The sequence below is a fragment of the Acipenser ruthenus genome, chromosome 18, assembly GCF_902713425.1.
Source record: "Acipenser ruthenus chromosome 18, fAciRut3.2 maternal haplotype, whole genome shotgun sequence".
Lineage (NCBI taxonomy): Eukaryota > Metazoa > Chordata > Actinopteri > Acipenseriformes > Acipenseridae > Acipenser > Acipenser ruthenus.
Genome location: NC_081206.1, coordinates 30,717,638 through 30,736,066, shown reverse-complemented (window position 1 = coordinate 30,736,066; position 18,429 = coordinate 30,717,638). Strand labels below are relative to the sequence as shown.

Below are 18,429 nucleotides of genomic sequence, written 5' to 3'. Positions count from 1 at the left end.
TCGGAAAATATGTGCAAAGCTTACCTTTAGCTGTGAGATTTCCTCCAGGATGGTCTTGTGAAAAGTTTGTGTCATTTCCCAGTAAAAATGTACATAAATTATGTTCTCCTCTTAGGCCCAAGTATTTCTTCTCCACTCCCAATACCTTCCTTTGCTCCTCACATTATCTCGTTTCAAGCTCCAGTTCTCTCACTGTTATGCAGACTTTCCCAGCCACATCCATTGGCCATGCATGTTACCGAGCTTCTCACCCAATACTCCCCTGCACAAGATGGAGGCACTTGCAATGTTCCCTATGCTTTCTTTGCCAAACCTAACTGGTAGTTTTATTGTATTGCGCTGGTGGTGTTTCTTTCTTTGTGATTGACAGTTTTCTATGTATGCTAAAGAGAATCCATCTAACACTATACTCTTGACTACCTTCTGTACCAACAAAATAGTTCAGCATTGTTTCCTTTATGCAATGTATATATATTAAATAGTTCAGCATTGTTTCCTTTATGCAATGTATATATATTAAATAGTTCAGCATTGTTTCCTTTATGCAATGTATATATATTAAATAGTTCAGCATTGTTTCCTTTATGCAATGTATATATATTAAATAGTTCAGCATTGTTTCCTTTATGCAATGTATATATATATATTTTTACATTTTACACAGCATGCAACACTAAAGCAAGTAGTGAAACCAGGTCAAATTTACGCTGCCTTCCTTTTTTCATTAAACTTTGTTTTTGCTTCTCTACAGTAGCACTTGCATGACTTTGTGCACTGATGAGGATGATGCATTGGCTGCTGAGAGCTGCTCTTCTTGCAATGCTATAGATGTGCTGGTTCTATTGAGCGACTTTATAATGCCCTTTCTAGTGAAGCTGGTTATGGTAAAACCAGGCAAGATCCAAAGGTAATAAATAATACAGAGTTGAAAATTGTGTGTGTTCTGGCTGCACATAGAAAATGCATTGGATACAGTCCACAGACAAGAAATTAATGTGACAAGTGAAATATACAAAATACTGTACTGGCAACTGGAAAACATGAAGAGAGGGCAAGCTGAAGGCAAGATCTACTCTGAGCCAATCCAACTCCATTCTTCAAATGAACAGATTCTTATAAAAGCAACTCTGAAAACCACACATCTCAAAATATAACTTTATTAATTTACAAGCTGTACATTCAACTGTGCACAGCCCATAGACGATGTGTTTCATTACCAGCAGCAGCAAACATTCAGCAGCCCTGGACTTCTTCTGAACCGCTGCAGTGCCTGGATGCTGACCGAAGATTTGAGGGATTTCACTTACTGGCAAAGGCCATGATCTGTTCCTGAACGGACAAGCAAAGGGAGTAAAGAATTATAAAAAATAGATGAATTTGGGGCACACAGGTTCTCAAAATCTTTAAGGACTGATCTGGTTTGGAACGAAAACAATTTTACACCAAAAAAATTAATAAAACATGATAAAATGTAAATTGAAGCATTCGGAGAGGACTACAAAAGCATGCATGGGGTGTATCTGTGGTGGAAACTTGCACTTCACCACCGTCCCTGCCGTACCTCGAGGGAGGGTGGGGGGGGGGAGGGACATTCTGCCTTCCAGTTCACACAAGCCACTTTCGGGAATTCATCATCAAAGTTAGAAATACCACAGTTCATAACCCCGTGGTGGTCTAGCAAATTACATACATTTTTTGCGAATCAAGGGCTTTGAAAGAAACCATGTAATCACACACAACCGCAACTTACTTTTAAAGGAGGAACAGCACTGGTGGCTTGCAGTCCGAGTGTTCTGAGGAGGACAAAGGGAGCCATCTTGGTGGAGTAGAGTCTCTTCAGGATGTCAATGGCAGCCATCATGGGCAGGTTGTGTCTCTGGCGCTCGGTCTCATATTCCAGCAGGTGTCGTGTGGCTCCTAGGGAAGGAAAAACAGAGTCAGAAAGCCGGACATCACGTCATCACGAGACCAACTTGGCTTTAATGCACCTTAATTCAAGAGCTCCTACGAACCCGGACTGAGCTCACTTTGAACTCGTCTACTTACCCAGGTCTCTTCCGTCGAAGGCTGCTTGGCTCAAGTGTCGAGTGAGGCATGCCACATCCCCAAAGCCCAGGTTCACTCCTTGGCCAGCCAAAGGGTGTACCCTGTGGGCAGCGTCCCTGCATAAAGACCCAGGCAACTTTGTTAATTTGCAAGCTACCCGTCACCTGACTGCATCATGAATATCCTTGTGCGCATAACCACAGTACATGTGGGGATCAGTTGTCACATGCAAACAGATAGCTAACTAAGGAAATTAAAAAGATAGAATAGTCTAAAAATAAATCTGCATAGGTTTCCTAATACTTTCCTCTTTTAAAATTCTATTCTCGTAATGTTCACAAAGTATTTCATTGCTCTAATTAGCACCCTGTATAAAATGACATACTTCTGTATTTTTACACCCTTTAAAATGACTTCAAATAACTACGAAAAAAAAGTAGAACAGGCACGTGTGCAATTAACAATTAAACCATTATTATTATTACTAGATAAATAACAAACTCCTTATGGGTCCTTGAATTAAACTTTTGGGTAGTTTGTTACTAGTTTTGCAAAAAATATGCAGATTGCATTCTGGTTGCAATGCCTGGCTTCGCCTGCTCATGCACAGCATGGCTACGAGTGCATTTCGGGTCATTTTATTTTCTTATAATGCAATTTCATGGCGCAATAAATGGTATCAGTTGTCATGAATATGAACCTCACTGAAAATGAGACTGCAATATAAAATGTATGATTGTTTTTATTGGAGTTCTTTCATGTGAATGATTGTGGGAAGCCAAGAGCAGCATGTGGTGCAGTTCAGTTTTAGCCCTGCATACACACTGTTCTCAGGGCCGCCACAATAATTCCAAAACAGAAGGCCAATAAAAATAACCATGAACTAATTATAAATCTTGCACTTCTCTTTAAATATGCCTAGAGAGTCTTTCCACACACCAGAACTCTACCATGAGCTACCCGACCCCCTCGTTTGAACTTCCTCCTCAAAATTAACGTGGATATTCTTCTCTCGCAATGCAGAGCTCTAGGCTGAGCAATCATTGCTCGTACTGCCTGCTTCAGCAACACAGTGTGACAACACTACTGCAATGATAGGGTGATAAAAAGTGATAGAGTGAGCGCCTGGATTTAGTAGTACTGCCTACCCAATGAGAGCCACTCTGTGCCGAATGTACTCGGAGGCATGCCCCAGGCCCAGGGGGAACATGGCTTTGCTTTTGGGGCCGACGCGAGAGACGCTAGGAGGCAGCTGGCGTGGCGAGGTACCGGAGGGCATGAGCAGGGACAAGGCAGATCTGAACACGGTACCCGCTGTGTGAATCAGCTCGGAGTGGTTCTCATTGCTCCACTGTGAAAAGAGAAAAGCTTTCTGTCAATTACTGTACAGCAGCGTGCACATTTAATACAACACCCCACTGCTTCTGTTGTTTTGATTTGTTGTGCATATGAAATCAAACCACTAAAATTGTAAAATTGTAAAAATAGGCAAGTTAGTGATTGTCTAATTTAATTGAGGACTTTAATAGGCCACACATGCAATTCATTTTAAACAGTAAGAGAAAAGGAACACAGAGCCACAAACGGTAAAATGCAGGAGACTTTGTTTAAGATGCCTAATCAAAAGCACAAAGTGGTCTAACATTTTCACACAAGTGTCTATTGTTTATATATCACTGAGTAAGAGTGAAAATTGAAATTCTCAGACCCAGAGGTTTTCATGCAGGTAGATATATAAAAGAATATAAATGACAAATCTTGAGGTGTTCTAATAAAATGTACACACTACTGTATGTCAATTCCAGTTAATAAATACAGGCACATACAGTACAGGGATGATTATTATTATTTTTCTTTCTGCAAATTCACAAGGTTTCTATGGATACCCTGGTTTGTCAGCAAAAGGCAAGTTTTAATTATTTCTATTTAGTTCAAACACATACAGCGTAGCTGCCAAATGAAGGGCAGCGTCAACCGCAGCACACATTTAATAACCCAGCGCTGCACACAAGAGCACATTCTCATTCTCCAGCTGCTTTCAGAGTAGCCTTCGCCTGTCACACACACAGCTCGTATTTTAAGCAAGAGGAAAACCACCAGCACTAAATTATACGAACAGCGGAATCTCTCTGCCATTCACTTTGATTGGGATTCCAGGTCCTGTTACCCTGCCAGGGCACAACATGGTACACTTTGGATAAAATAAAATAAATTTAAACATGCCACAGCATTAGGGTTGAAGTCATACCGAGAAAGAAAGCAGCAATGTTACCGACTTCTTCATTGAAATCCAAGACCTTAAATTGAATGTAGCTAACAATAATAATAAAAAAATAAAAACATCCAGAGAGCACTCATTTTCATTTTTCAAACCCGGCACCTGGCACTACATTAGATCAGAGAGTTGGTTTCCAGTGCCTTCTGGGCACGGTTTCCAGTGCATTCTGGGTATGGTTTCCAGTGCATTCTGGGCACGTTTTCCAGTGCATTCTGGGCACGGTTTCCAGTGCATTCTGGGTATGGTTTCCAGTGCATTCTGGGCACGGTTTCCAGTGCATTCTGGGCACGGTTTCCAGTGCATTCTGGGCACGGTTTCCAGTGCATTCTGGGTATGGTTTCCAGTGCATTCTGGGCACGGTTTCCAGTGCATTCTGGGCACGGTTTCCAGTGCATTCTGGGTATGGTTTCCAGTGCATTCTGGGCACGGTTTCCAGTGCATTCTGGGCACGGTTTCCAGTGCATTCTGGGCACGGTTTCCAGTGCATTCTGGGCACGGTTTCCAGTGCCTTCTGGGCATGTCAGTCAACAGGGGAAGCAGCTGGTTGGTTAATGACAGGAAAAAGCCGTTGCGGGTGAAATGACCAAGGCTTGCACACAGTGATTTCTTTAACCTGGTGTAGTACATTACAGTTTTAAAAAAAAACACAATGATGTGTCCATACAGAACCATACGTGCACAACAGACCAGATTGATGGAGTTCTTTCATTAGCTGTGATCTATTCATGCTGCATAATATCCACTCATACACTCTATGCACCCCCCAGAGATCGCTAATTCAGCCAAGCTTATACAAGCCAAGTTAAAGGGATAATTATCTATATTTTCCTTATATTTAATGTCTTACCCGTTTCATAAACAATGTGTGTTCTGTATGATTATCCATCTTTTCTGCTTTGCTCACTATTTACAAAACTTTTGCAAAAAAAACATTACAGAAAGAAAAACTCCTCAACACTGACAAGCTTCTTCAACACACTTTAGAAACTCCGCCTCAAGGAGTCTATTGGGAGGCAATTTTTACAGAGACTGTTCATAAGCATGACCAAGAAGGATCTAAGCAGGAACAGCAATAGAGAATTATACAGATCACATAGAAGGATATGAAACAGGATAACATGTTAAAAATGGTATAAAAAGAAGTGGATTCAATTTGCCCAAATGAGGTGACCCACGCCTTCCACTTCTTGTGACTGAAAACCACAAAGCTCTTGTGAACTCGGTCTCTAGCATGAGTTCATATCTCAACCCTGCTGCCACAACTCTAATATGACCTCTTTAATCATTCAAATTCAAGACACCGGCAACACTTATTAAATCACCACAATGGCTCACCCGCGATGAGTCGACGGTATAGACTTACAAATGCAGAGTTGATTGCATCAACAAAGCTCTCATCGTCCAACGCGAGCAGGTCCGTTGCGTGCTGATGGGTGGTGGACCACACCAGCGAGCTTGCACTGTCTGATAACTTTCGCAGACGAGGGGGAAAAAAAAAAGAAAAAAGAAATGAAACAATTCCACAGGCAAATCTTTCAAAGTCTTAATGACCCACTGTTGCGTAGAAACCAGGTTTAATAGATACCACAGCCTTCCATTGTCTGATACATTTTACAGATGGAGAGGGATCAAAGCTAGACACTTGCACAGATCACTGCTGACAACTTTAATGATGCTCTCTGTTGCATAGAAACATGTACAAATATTTATGTGTTCTGACAAATTATTACTATGTAACTCTTGGAAAACCTTGTTAAAATGCATACATATTAAATATTGTTATTGCAAGGGATTAGATTAATTGGGAGCGGAAAATCCTATAGTAAATGCCTTAAAATTTGAAAATCTTGAACTAACAGGAGCTTAGTTAAAATAAGCAGCCTAATGCAGTACAAGCAATAATAATAATAATAATAATAATAATAATAATAATACATATAAATAAATTGTCTTACTGGAAGCAATGCAATTGGTCCAGTGGGCAGGAACCTTTGCCAAGCAACATTGTTTTCTGTTGGCTACAAATAAATAAATAAATAAATAAATAAATAAATAAATAAATAAATACATATTATAAAAATATCACTACAACCACAGCACGGAAATAGGGGAGGAATTAATAACAACAACAACAAAATTTTTTTTTATAAAAATGATTTGTGATAAAAAGGTGGCAAACATCACGGGAATGGCATCTGGGATAGAACAGGAAACGAGATGTGCAGAGCATGAAACCAAAGTCACATGACCACAATATGGCAGCCACCTTAGGCGACAAGTCAAAGACAATGCCATGTTTGATTATTGCAGAGGATTTCCACAGACCCGAAAGTCAGAATGTCAAACGGAAATGAGATATTAGGAGTTTGCAGGAGATTAACAATCGCATATACACTCCCTTCGTAATACAGTGCACATGACTACACTTAATTACACACTATGAATGTTTGCCCAAGGCTCTTACCTCGAACATAAACAAACCTCTGTGTTACCACCGAAAAACAAACTGGTGCTTGTGGTTCAAATCGTAACACACTGCCCACGAAAAACCTGGACTTCCTCCACCTACCAGCAGCGAGTGTGGCACTGCTAGCTGTAAGCAGCGATATTGTTCACCGAGATGCAACACCAATTTCATCCTTTAAATGTCCTGGGTAAATTCTCTCCAGGGAAGCACAGGGCAGCTCTTTCATACCATTGCTACATTCTTATTACTCATATAGATTTTGAAGTGTGCTCTGTTACGTGCTTATAGACACCTTCACAATTGTGTTCGCAACGCAAGCAAAATACTGCATACAATCTGGGTTCTTCAGACAACGTTTTGGTCTGTAGGAATGTACCTCAGACAGGTGAAGCACCGCGACCACGGCGCTCTGCTCGTAATTCCACTGGACTGTCTGCATTCCGGCTGCTTTTCGTACCGTGGAGTTGGGTCCATCAGCCCCAATCTTTGCAAAAAAAAACAACAAAATATATTAAAAAAATTAAAATGAATACAATCTAGTATAGCAACCTACATTTTGTTTGCTGCTTTGGAAGTTGGACAGGAGTCCCAAAAATCATTGGACAATGAGGCGCCAATGTATTTTCAGTTTTTAGAAACTGTTATATCATTAATATGGAATACCATTATAAAAAATAATAAAAAGAAAGCAAAACTACTACTTTTTTCCATTTTTAATAGGTGTACTTACAACAAAATGATATTATCAGGAAAATGATCCCCCTCACATACTGGTGCTCTATGTGGATGCAGTAAACAGTGGACATACAGTTCATGTGTCTATAGTTAATGACACAGACGATATTAAATGCATCTCTGGTTTGAATGGGAATGGATTCGCTGTTGTTCTAATGCTGACCAGCAGTTTGGTTTGCAGTTGCTGCCCACTCGCCAGCTCCACCTGCACCCAGGGATTGGACTCGGCAGTCTGGTAGGGGAGAGGCCAGGTGTACCTCACCGCTCTGCTTCTGTACTGAACCTTCACTTGATCTGTGAACACAGCACATTGCCTATTAAAGTGTGCGCACCGACACGCGCTCTTAAATCACTCCACACATTTAGAAGGGTTTGGACGCCAGGGCTTGGCTGCGACTAATTCAGAGCACAACTGCACACAACCACATAAGTACCACTAATTTTACCAACTAACAGAGATTGACAATTCTGAAACAGGCTTGGGTAACCACACCTGGCAACATTAATAGCGCTTAGCTAGAAGTCATCCGTGACATGCCATCCTGGTGCCAGCACTGCACGGTTTTACTCCACTTTCCATGCACCGTGCCAGAAGCGTTTAGCATGACCGGTTGAGTACACTGAATCCATTGCATGCTGCCTGTCAAAACAGTTTAGTCCAGCATGTAATGTTCTTTCTTTTTTAGTTTTGTTGCTTTGTTCCAAAATATCAAATTATTTTGTATACTATATTAAGGTTATGTGCACACCAGAATTATGGACTGGAAAAATAAAACAACTATACAGTAATCATAACAGTAATACAACACCAATGTTTTGATGCACTATCCCAGAAAAATTATTGAGAGCTTTTATTTAAAGAAACTTAACAAGCATGTGGTAGCATAACGTCGGGCAGTGGCGCCTTGCTATTGAACAGAAGTACAATACACTGGCGCGGCACTCGGAAATGAGAGGCTGTGCGCACAACAGCAAAACAGCTGTGGCCCCAAAGCCAAAGTACCGAGTCCTAAATGTTGTCACGTTTGGTTGTCTTTCTTATTATTTACCTTGGATTTTATGTCCGGTATTGCAGGGTACAGTCACCTTATCAGGGAACTATTCTGAAATGATGTTGCTGTGTAAATGTTACAGGAAGGATCTGTACTATGTGACATGCCATGTGATTGCTTGTGCAGTATAGAAGGCCTAGAGCAGTTTGGGGTGATTTAGTTGGCTGGAATGTGTGTATCTGACAAGTTAGAGCGCTTGTATCCAGATTTTTTTAAATGTTTCACATTGTGCTTTGCTCTACTAGTTGATTCGTTGCACAGCCTGGTAGCCCCTGAAAGCACCCCAGCGTACCGCACCTACCTGAAACCGCATCAAGCTGTTTTGTCAAGGCAGCCATGACAACATCGTTCTCTACAACGTAACCCATTTCATCTTCCAGGTTCTCCTTATCAAAAGTGATCATCGCGTCGGAACAGGCATCCCAGACCTGGGGAAAAATGATCAGCGGTTTAGTATCCACAACTATTAAGAATGGCGAGCCATTAATATCAATCTGATGACAGACGTTTCATTATCAAAATGGCTCCGGATTGCTAGTAATTTGACACTAACCAACGTTACATTTTCAAAGAATGGCCCAGCAGCTGTGGAAACTTCGCCTTTATAAAACAGGAGCCTCGACTGCTAAACGACCTGTTTCCACTGAAACTCACTTCCAGACCCTACTGTTCCGGTCATTGGCTAGACCCCCCCCCGAAGGAAGTTTAATTTTTCTGCATATCAAAATACGATAAAATGTTGTTTTTTTGTTTATTTATTTATTTTAACCCCAGGAATGTGTAAAAACAGACTCTAGTAATGCTGACAGAACATTCTGGAAACATGACTTATTTGCAACCTCGCAATGTTGAGGTTAACTGGCACAGTGCACTGGGGCGATTACTATATGGTTACTGCACTGCCCCAATGTTTAAAATCTCCTGCCAGAGTATCACAGCATGCCATCATTAAAGTAACCGCTGTAAGTTATGGGAGAGGTATATCACAGTACCTCATTTACCATGGCATGCCTAACCCCAACAGCGACCACAACGTTTCTTATTTGGTACAAAAAGGCCACATCTTAACGTGAAGGCCACATTACAGCCGCAGCTGTAAACCACTTTGCTGCTGACGCCGGCAGTCCACTTCACTTTAATCTTTTTTTTCACATGGATTTATAGCAGCAGAAAGAGGTGGGGGCGGGGCGGGGGGACTCTTATTTTAGACCTTTTATTTGTTTCCTCTTTTTCTTCACATCGGATCCTGATTTAAACACTTGTGTTTTTACGGACAGATCAGAGAATGTGCCTGGCCTGTAATAGTCCAAACTACCGCTACAGTTTAAATGCATCTCGCTCCAGAGCTGATATCCAGACGGGCACTCAGCCTTTGATGCCATTATAAATATATACCACAGAACGTACTGAATGTTCAGTTCAACCACAAACCAGTCGCTCTTCCATATGAGGAGTTTCATGTCCTTCAGAAAATGATACAGTGGGTTATGATTACACATATAGATTCAGGTTAACGTTATTCCTTATTAAATATGGCACTCCTGGCATTGAAGCCAGCAGAACACAAGGTACCCTACACTGTTATAGTGGTGGAATATGCACAGTACAAATAGATTGATTCAAGTGTAGAGTTTGGGTTTCAAGTTGATAAATTTTGACATGAACCTGTAGGGCTCTGCAGATTTGATCTTTCCCAGCTAGTCTTGTAAATCTATTTTAAAAAACCCACCAGGTTTTCATTTCAGATTGATGTGGACACACTGTATGCACTAAGCAATGGTTCTCTATTCACAAAACTGGACTGCTATTCCTAAAACAAAAAGCAGTGTTTCAAAACCATACCAAAAAAAAAACACAATGCACCTTGTAACCAAGACATATTGCACCTTGAACGAGTGTTAAGAATGTGATCAGAAAATCAGCATGACAGCTCCCTGAACTTTAAAACTGAAGAGGTCTTACCTGCATCCTGTTGAAAGGCTTGCATCTCATGTTAAGAATGTGATCCCAGGCACCAATACCTACAAATAAATCATGTACATATTAGACAACCACATTTACATTGGAATCCTGGTCTCTGCGGCAGCACAGCTTATTACAGATTCACTATCAATTCAGCCATCAAGTGTACAGATAATGGGAGTAGAAGAGTGCAGACAGTATTCTCTTTGTGCAGTCAGAGCAGTGTCTCTTGGGCAGTCCTGTAGCTGTACACACCGCTGAGAAGAGTCGCAGATCCAGGGCTGATAGAGCTGACTCTGGTGCTGTAACTCTCTGGCACTTCAAACTCTTTCTTGTTACCAGCTTCTAACAAGAGGATCTTCTTTCCTTGTAAATTTGGATCGAAACCTGTGGAAGAGGAAAAACTAACCAATAAATGCCCCCCAACAACTTCATACTATAATCCCCAAAATGAAAGTTTCTTAGCAAGCTGCATTGTGTATATGTATATCATACATCTGCTGATTTAGCATGGAAATCCCCTATTTAGTTTTAAATGATGATACTCAGCTAGTTTATGCGCATGAGGATTCATGAATAATGTGTTTCAATGTTACAATGTTTTTTTTCCTGATTTAGTTGCCTTCTAGATTTAAAACACTTTACATTTTCCATGTTTTGTTATTATTATTATTATTATTATTATTATTATTATTATTATTATTTATTTAATTTTTTTTTTTTTACAAGAAAACAGACATGAAGCACAGTGTACACAAAGTGTATATTTCAATCTATTTAAACATTTTCAGAACAATTTAAGATGCATCCCCAAACACCAAATCTATAATTTGTGTTATTTAAGTGGTTTTTATTTGTTTTCAGTAATTCTGCTGTTTTCACATAAGTATATACTCACTATCAATTTAAACGTTAAAGTTGCCCCTGTGCATAGTGCGGGTGTAGCTTGTAGTAAACGTAATTACAGTCAAGCATTCTTTCACTGAAAAACATGAAACCTCGTGTAGTTTCGTGTTTATTCATAGTTGTGCAATCTCAGAGTTAAAACCAAACAAACACCGAGGTTAAAGTATTTAAAACCAGCGGTGCTGTAAAGCTATTGCAAAAGTAGCTAGCAACACGTCGCTATATTTATAACTTACCCAAAGAGCATGCCATGGCTGTGCCCACCATTCCCCCTCCTGAAACAATGACATCATAAACACTGTCAGTATCACTGCTCGCTGCAGCTGTGCCCTCGCTCGTACCCTCTTCGTTCCCCGAGCTGCTGAACCCCCTTAATGACCTAACCCCCCTGAAACAGGGTACAGAAACACACCTCCTCCCCCCACCACACACGCCCAACCTGACTCCTGTCAGAAAGTACATGATGCAAAAACGTGTTTTTAAAAAAAATATCGATTTGCACCGCTGTTGCTGTATTTAATCTTGGTAGTAAATTATATGGCGATGAGTTGTTTTTTCACAGAACAGTTTTTCGCTTATGTCCAACTACAGCGGGTATTGTCACATTGCTTCCATATTGTGTTGCTATACACAAAGGTCAAATATAACCTTTAGAAACACTTCCTGCTCAACACCAGCCAATCAGGAAGACGGCTGTAGGGAGATTAGTTTAAAGGGACAGTCTCGTTAAAAAAAAAAACAAAAAAAAAAAACTGACGTATGGTTATAAAGTTATGTTCTTTCACCAGAGATACAATCATTAATTCATCAGACCTAAGGTGATAACGTGTCAAACTTTAACCAGTTTTCTGAAACTGAACACGACAGTTCACGTGGACATAATCACAACTGAGCAAGCTTTTCAGAAGCATACATTTTAGACCAATGCATTTGGGCTGAACAATAAATACAATGCATGCATGCTTCCTCCAAACTGCTGCACAGTAGTAATTTCTCCCAACAAACCTGCTCCGAAATCAAGGCGGAGTTAGTGAATCTGACATTCCTCAAAACGAATCACAGCGGGCAGTAAAACACTGTTCTAGCCAATAAGAGAATCCAATAGGCGGGATGTTCAGCTGTGCGATCAATGGGTGACGAAAGCGCTTTCAATTTAAAGAAACTGCAGAAACGAAATAATAATATTAAGGATTGATTCATGAATTTGATCGCGGTTTAACAATGCCCGTTTCCCATTGCATGCCAGTTTTCAACAAATCAAAAGGAGCATTTTCTCAAGAGGTCCAGTCGGATAGGAAAAACGGAGATGGTTCGGAAGAGGATTTTTCAAGCTACCAGCATCAGGTGATTTTAACTTTTATATTCACTTAAATAGTCTGCCTCGTTAGTACCATTGCACTGTTCTAGCATGTAAGAAAGCTATTTTTTAATATAATGTTTTTTTTTCTTGTGGCGTTTTTAATTTTCTCCGGGCCTGCTCAGCTTGTTTGATGTTGCTATGGCGACACAGCTCTGACGCGAGTCATCTGGCAGTGACACTGAGCTGCAGACTTGAGGCGTTTTTGAGCTTTGAGTAGTCAGACACAGTCCTGCTAAGTGTCTTTCCTTTTTGCTTAAAAAAATGTTTTTCGATTTTTTTGTACTGTATAAATTAATAGCTTTGTTGTTGTTTTGTTAAAGTATGCATACATAATGTTACATATTGTTGATATGAATATGTAAATATTAAATGTGTAACTTCAGATTTTTAAAACATGTTAAATAAACATGTATTTATTCTTCATTTATTTACAAGTGAATATGGCAGTTTCCCAGTTTGCAGAAAGCACACAGAGCAATGAAACTTAGCAGGTGGAGACACCAGATGGTGGGCAACAAACCTCTCCAGAAATAACACCATCACTTTGATCATAAAGGGCTCTGTAGACTTGATGAATGATGTCCATTTAGCAGTTATGCAGGTATACAACACTCAACAACTATGATGCATACTGTATACTTCCTTGGCATTAACTGATAATGTGGACATCATTCATCTCTGAATAGTCTTCAGGATTTTCAGAGAGTCAACACCTTTTGACTTTTTTTGCAGAATTGTAAAGTGACCGACTGACCACTGCATGTATGCTAAAAACACCCACTATAACAATAACCGAAATACATGTTTATTATTTCAGGGATTTCATCCCAAAGACTCATCAGAATCTGAAGAAGAGGTGTCCGTTTCCAGGGTGAACCAAATCGACGGAGGTGGGCTGCTGGAATTTCTTCACCAGGAGGATGGCAGTGCTCTGTCAGACCAGCAGTTCTACCAGAGGCTCCAGATCTTAAAGGAAGCACACCAGGAGAAGCTGATGGAGACAAGCAAGCTCTTTCAGGGACATCTGGAGCAAAGGATACTGGAGGACTCCCTGCTCTCTGTGGAGACTGCAGGGAATGTGAGGAAGACAACGTTAAATAAGGACGTGGAGCAGTTCTTCTCGTCCAGTGGGAGACAGCACCTCATAGCCAATCCAAGCAAGTTGTCAGCTTCTAGGTAAAATATATTCTTCATGCAAAAAACAACTAGTTTGATCCTAACAATTCATTTTAGAAGATTAAGGTGTGAATATATTGTAGTGTAAGTGGTACTGTACATATCAATGGTGTTTTAATTCATTACCAGATTTTCTGATGTCCCAGCTAAGCATCATCTAATATTGGAGGCAGATCTTTTAGCAGAATTTCAATATGGAATAAACCAAAGCTTGTTCTTTACACTGTTTTATGTGTTGAATATTCCCTAGGAATGGAAGCCTAAGGAAATCTTCCTCTCTGAGTGAGCTGAGCTCAAGAGATAGCCAAGCTGACAGAGAATCTCCTCCATTTAAAGGGACACAGAGACCTGTGAGCAGTTCATCAGCCTGGGCTTCAGGTACGACAGTCCCGCAGCCCTTCAACATGACCCTCCGGGAAGCGCAAAAGAAAACTCAGCTTCCAAAATCCAGAACGTCCCTGGATCTGGAGAAACAGCTGGTGGAGAAGAGGGAGGCAGAGGAGGCAGAGGAGGCTGAGTGTCAGAAACAGTTCAGAGCAGTGCCCATCCCAGCACACGTTTACCTGCCCCTGTTTGATGAGATCAATGAGAGCAGGGAGAAGCAGAGGAGGCTCAACCTGGACAGGAGGAAGGAAATCCTGCTCTCCATTCAGAAGCCATTCAGCTTTGCAGAGAGGGAAGAAAAAAAGAAGGAGCAAACAAGACAGATGCTGAGAACAGCCCCCCCGAGCACGCTGAGCAGAAGCATTAAACCCAAAGTGAAAAACAAAATCCCCAAATCAGTCCAGGATCCAACAATCAGTGACCATTTAAAAGGTAGTGAAACTTTGAACGACAATCTGACCAGTCACTGTTGATAATTAGATTGGGTGATCTCATTGATTTTAATGATCTTTTTAATGTGTATACATTTTTATTTTTAGCCCTAGATATCAGTCAAATTGCAACAGTATGTCCAATTTCCCATTTAACTAAACTCTGGGTTTCTGTCTTGGGATCAGAAACTGTACTTGCTGTAATCCTGACCTCCCATGTGTGTAGTGTTGATAAAGTGCTGGTAATGCACAGCAGATGGCAGTGGTGACTAGAACAAACAAAAGTACAATAATCAGTTCTTCCACCAGAGGAGGTACGATTTGCAATGCTCTGTAATAAGTTGGGGGAAAAGCAAACAAACACTTAAACTATTACTGTATCACCATGTATTTATTTTCCCCTTCAACAGAGTATGAACTGTACAGGAAGATCAGGATTCAGATGAGGGCAACAGATTTACTTAAAACATCCTCAGCACCCATTCAAGTACAGCCGCAGAAGAGGGAACTGGATAAGAGCAGCGCTCTGAAAACTAAAAAGAAGACCCTGGGATATCTGGATAAGGAACCCACGTTTCAGCCACGAACAAATCCAGAGGTTCCCAACTTCGAGAGATTATACAGAGCATTCCAGAAGGAGGCCATGCGAAGGAAAGAACAGACAGAGTCGACTAAATGTAAACCATTCCAGCTTCGCACTTCCAATTTGCCACCAAGACAGAGCAGATCCACTGAGGATGCACAGCAAGTAAGCCAACTTTCTTATTCATGTAATACATGCAGCACCACAGATATCACTGATGACAAAATGCCAGGGGGCAAAACTAGCGACATGCTTATGCGAGAGACCGCTTTGAACCATTTTATTTCAAGAGAAAACTGTTTTGGGAACAGATTCTGGGTTAAAAACATTCTGTCACCAGCGGGTGCCATATTGCAGCATGGGAATGGCACACTGACATTGCAGACTGCATATCATGTAATCTCATCTATGCAAGACATTGTTGACGTGGATTGAGGTCACATTGAGCAAGATAAATCCTGTTCCGGTGAATATATTGTAAAATTACATTTGTAAAACATCTCTCTGTATTAAGATCACAACAAAAGAAGCATTTAATTCTTAACACTGTTGAAGCTACTGTTAAAGCTAGTAGGGGATACCCACTTCTGGACAAGTTAGTCTAAAACACTGTCATTCTTTCCAATTATTCTGTTTTAAAATTCAACTTTAGGAGTCAAGTCCTGTGATCAAGACACGCTTAAAGAGAAGCAAGTCCTTCAACGGGATTCTCTCCCTTTCAACTGACACCCTCCCCACCTACATCACAGACGCTGCAAGGAAACGTCAAGCTGCTATCAGGTACCTAGCCCAGGGCATTACAGGGTACAATGTGCAGGCCCATACAGCATATGAAAAAAATATATATTTCTGCATTTTCCATTTCCATATTAATGACAAAAAGAAGAAATGAGAATTGCAATATCATGCATCTTCACAGAAATCTATTAAAGGATACTCGTAAGATAAAGTTTTTAAAAAGGAGGCTGTGTGGTCCAGTGGTTAAAGGAAGGGGCTTGTAACCAGAAGGCCCCGGTTCAAATCCCACCTCAGCCACTGACTCATTGTGTGACACTGAGCAAGTCACTTAACTTCCTTGTGCTCCGTCTTTCGGGTGAGACGTAATTGTAAGTGACTCTGCAGCTGATGCATAGTTCACACACCCTAGTCTCTGTAAGTCACCTTGGATAAAGGCATCTGCTAAATAAACAAATATCAAATAATAAAAACCCTAAAATATTTCAGAATAGCCTTGACCCTTTAAAGTTATATTTCTCAGAAGCTCACTGGAACAGAAGGATAACAAGGAACAAGAGAGTGCTAAATGGATGAAGCAGTACAGATTGAAATCGGAAGCAATGAATAAAGCAGTAACTACACGGGCGAAAGCAATGGATACACATAGGAGTCTAAAGGATGTGTACAAGGAAAAATTAAAGCAACACAGGTGAGCTTAAAAGCAGTATCAAATGACTGAATTTAACCAAGTGGTCTTAAGTTTGCAAAGTTAACATAACAAAAACAGTAGTACAGGTTATTCCAAGAGCAAGTTCAAAGCTTTTTAGTTGGGAAAATAATATCATTCACAACATGTTTTTGCCATGACCCTGAGTTTTGTAAGGCGGGGGGGGGGGGGGCGTTTAGCTGTTCTGTACGCTGCTTTGCACGACCCTTTGCCCTGAATCAACTCTTTGTGATGCAGGCAGACTGACCAGCACCGGATGAGGGAGTATAAGAAGGAGCTGGAGGAGATGAAGAACAGGATACATGACAGGCCCTACCTGTTTGAACAGGTCACAAAGGTACAGAGAAAACAAATAGCATGGCTGGAACTCATCTGAAATCTGTTTAAAATGGCCAAACCAAATACAGGTAGTTTGTTTTAAATGTGCTGATGAAGGTTTAGTAACAAGCTGCACTACAGAAATAAAAAGTAAATGTGCTTATAATCAAGACTGTGTTCCCTTTAGAGAAACGCAAAGACGGAGGCAGAGCGGCGGTACCGAGACACACTGAAGCAGGTGGGGCTGAATGAAGACTTTGTGAGGAATAAAGGGAGAAATGCTGGGGGAACGCCACTGTGTGTATCTGACGGTGAAGAAGACCAGAGCAGTGACAGCAAGACCCAATACAGGTAAACCCCTTTCATGACATCTCCCATTCACACAGCACATGCACTGCTCTATGTGCATCAGGTCAGGTGTCATAACTAAATCAGGCTATCCCTACCCTACCCTACAACTTCACTGCAGCTAAACACACAGATAAGTCTTTTATCGAATGCTTGCTACTAAGTTTATAAATACTGTATGATTAACTGCAAATTTGGTCTCTCTTCAGTAGGTCTGAGAGTGTGATAAGTTCAGCGGAAAACCAAACAAAAGAAGAGCCAGAGAAAACCAATGAGGAAGAAATGATATAACTATAATTACAGCCACGAGCACTTTGTATATTTCTTTGTTTATATGCAGTAATGTTTGTATATTACAAATCTGCTATTGTTTATAGACAGTGTATACATACACTACATTGAATCGGTCTTAATTTAAGAAATGGAACCATTCTGGACAATGTGCATGAATTCTGATTTATGACAAAAGGTTTAATTTGTTGTTCTGATTAGTCCAAACAAATTAAGGTTGACTTGACTTTTCTTTTTCAAATAGGTGTGTGAGCTCCCTGAAATATTTATAATTTAATATTTTGTATTAAGTGTTTGCATCTGAATTGAAACAAGTTTGTATTAATAATGCTGCATCAGTACTGTGAGTAAATAATTTGTTTTAATGAGTACTGTTTTTGGCACATGGCTTTATGTCAATTTATATTTTGCAATATGCCATTCTTAGAAAATAAAAGTTTCATGCTTATAAATCCATACTGATCATGTTGTTTTGGATTAATTTTGGCATCTCTGCCATGTGAGGTTCTGTAACCACATCTGGGGCTATTGCTGACAAAGTGATGCACTGTTGACCTGCCTTTGAAGGAGTGGACTAAATTAACATCTTTCATTGACATCCATGCTGTTGGCAGTGGATGAAAGTCAAAGGTCTTGGCAGACACTGGC

The 18,429-nt window shown here is 40.5% G+C and overlaps 2 protein-coding genes across 3 annotated transcripts; one reads left to right on the top strand and one right to left on the bottom strand.

Annotated features, from left to right (window-relative positions):
- Positions 1 to 1,139: 1,139 nt before the first annotated feature.
- On the bottom strand, positions 1,140 to 12,095 carry LOC117409082 (ubiquinone biosynthesis monooxygenase COQ6, mitochondrial-like). Its single transcript, XM_034014738.3, has 12 exons — positions 11,683 to 12,095; positions 10,796 to 10,927; positions 10,541 to 10,599; positions 8,880 to 9,006; positions 7,690 to 7,820; positions 7,168 to 7,275; positions 6,280 to 6,342; positions 5,688 to 5,795; positions 3,195 to 3,397; positions 2,047 to 2,162; positions 1,751 to 1,917; positions 1,140 to 1,329 (listed from the first exon to the last, which is right to left on the bottom strand). Exons 1-12 carry the CDS (start codon positions 11,906 to 11,908, stop codon positions 1,300 to 1,302), a joined length of 1,470 nt encoding a protein of 489 aa, XP_033870629.3. The 5' UTR covers positions 11,909 to 12,095; the 3' UTR covers positions 1,140 to 1,299.
- Positions 12,096 to 12,368: 273 nt separating this feature from the next.
- LOC117400892 (protein FAM161B-like) lies at positions 12,369 to 18,233 on the top strand. Of its 2 annotated transcripts, none has more exons than XM_034001354.3 (9): positions 12,369 to 12,790; positions 13,624 to 13,982; positions 14,233 to 14,798; positions 15,208 to 15,545; positions 16,033 to 16,160; positions 16,639 to 16,806; positions 17,062 to 17,161; positions 17,330 to 17,493; positions 17,703 to 18,233. In XM_034001354.3, exons 1-9 carry the CDS (start codon positions 12,668 to 12,670, stop codon positions 17,779 to 17,781), a joined length of 2,025 nt encoding a protein of 674 aa, XP_033857245.3. In that variant the 5' UTR covers positions 12,369 to 12,667; the 3' UTR covers positions 17,782 to 18,233. The 2 variants fall into 2 exon arrangements, with proteins under 2 accessions (XP_033857245.3, XP_033857168.3); XM_034001277.3 differs by having other exon boundaries at positions 17,700 to 18,233.
- The last annotated feature ends 196 nt before the right edge of the window (positions 18,234 to 18,429 follow it).

What these genes read in the sequence shown, in the direction of transcription:
- LOC117409082 (XM_034014738.3), bottom strand. Translation starts at nt 11,908, where the DNA reads ATGTACTTTCTGACAGGAGTCAGGTTGGGCGTGTGTGGTGGGGGGAGG. An exon ending in AGCCATGGCATGCTCTTTGG is followed by an intron (nt 10,928 to 11,682) that starts GTAAGTTATAAA and finishes CCTCTTCCACAG; the next exon opens with GTTTCGATCCAAATTTACAA. An exon ending in CGGTGCTTCACCTGTCTGAG is followed by an intron (nt 6,343 to 7,167) that starts GTACATTCCTAC and finishes ATTTATTTGTAG; the next exon opens with CCAACAGAAAACAATGTTGC.
- LOC117400892 (XM_034001277.3), top strand. Translation starts at nt 12,668, where the DNA reads ATGCCCGTTTCCCATTGCATGCCAGTTTTCAACAAATCAAAAGGAGCA. An exon ending in AATCAGTGACCATTTAAAAG is followed by an intron (nt 14,799 to 15,207) that starts GTAGTGAAACTT and finishes CCCCTTCAACAG; the next exon opens with AGTATGAACTGTACAGGAAG. An exon ending in CCACTGAGGATGCACAGCAA is followed by an intron (nt 15,546 to 16,032) that starts GTAAGCCAACTT and finishes ATTCAACTTTAG; the next exon opens with GAGTCAAGTCCTGTGATCAA.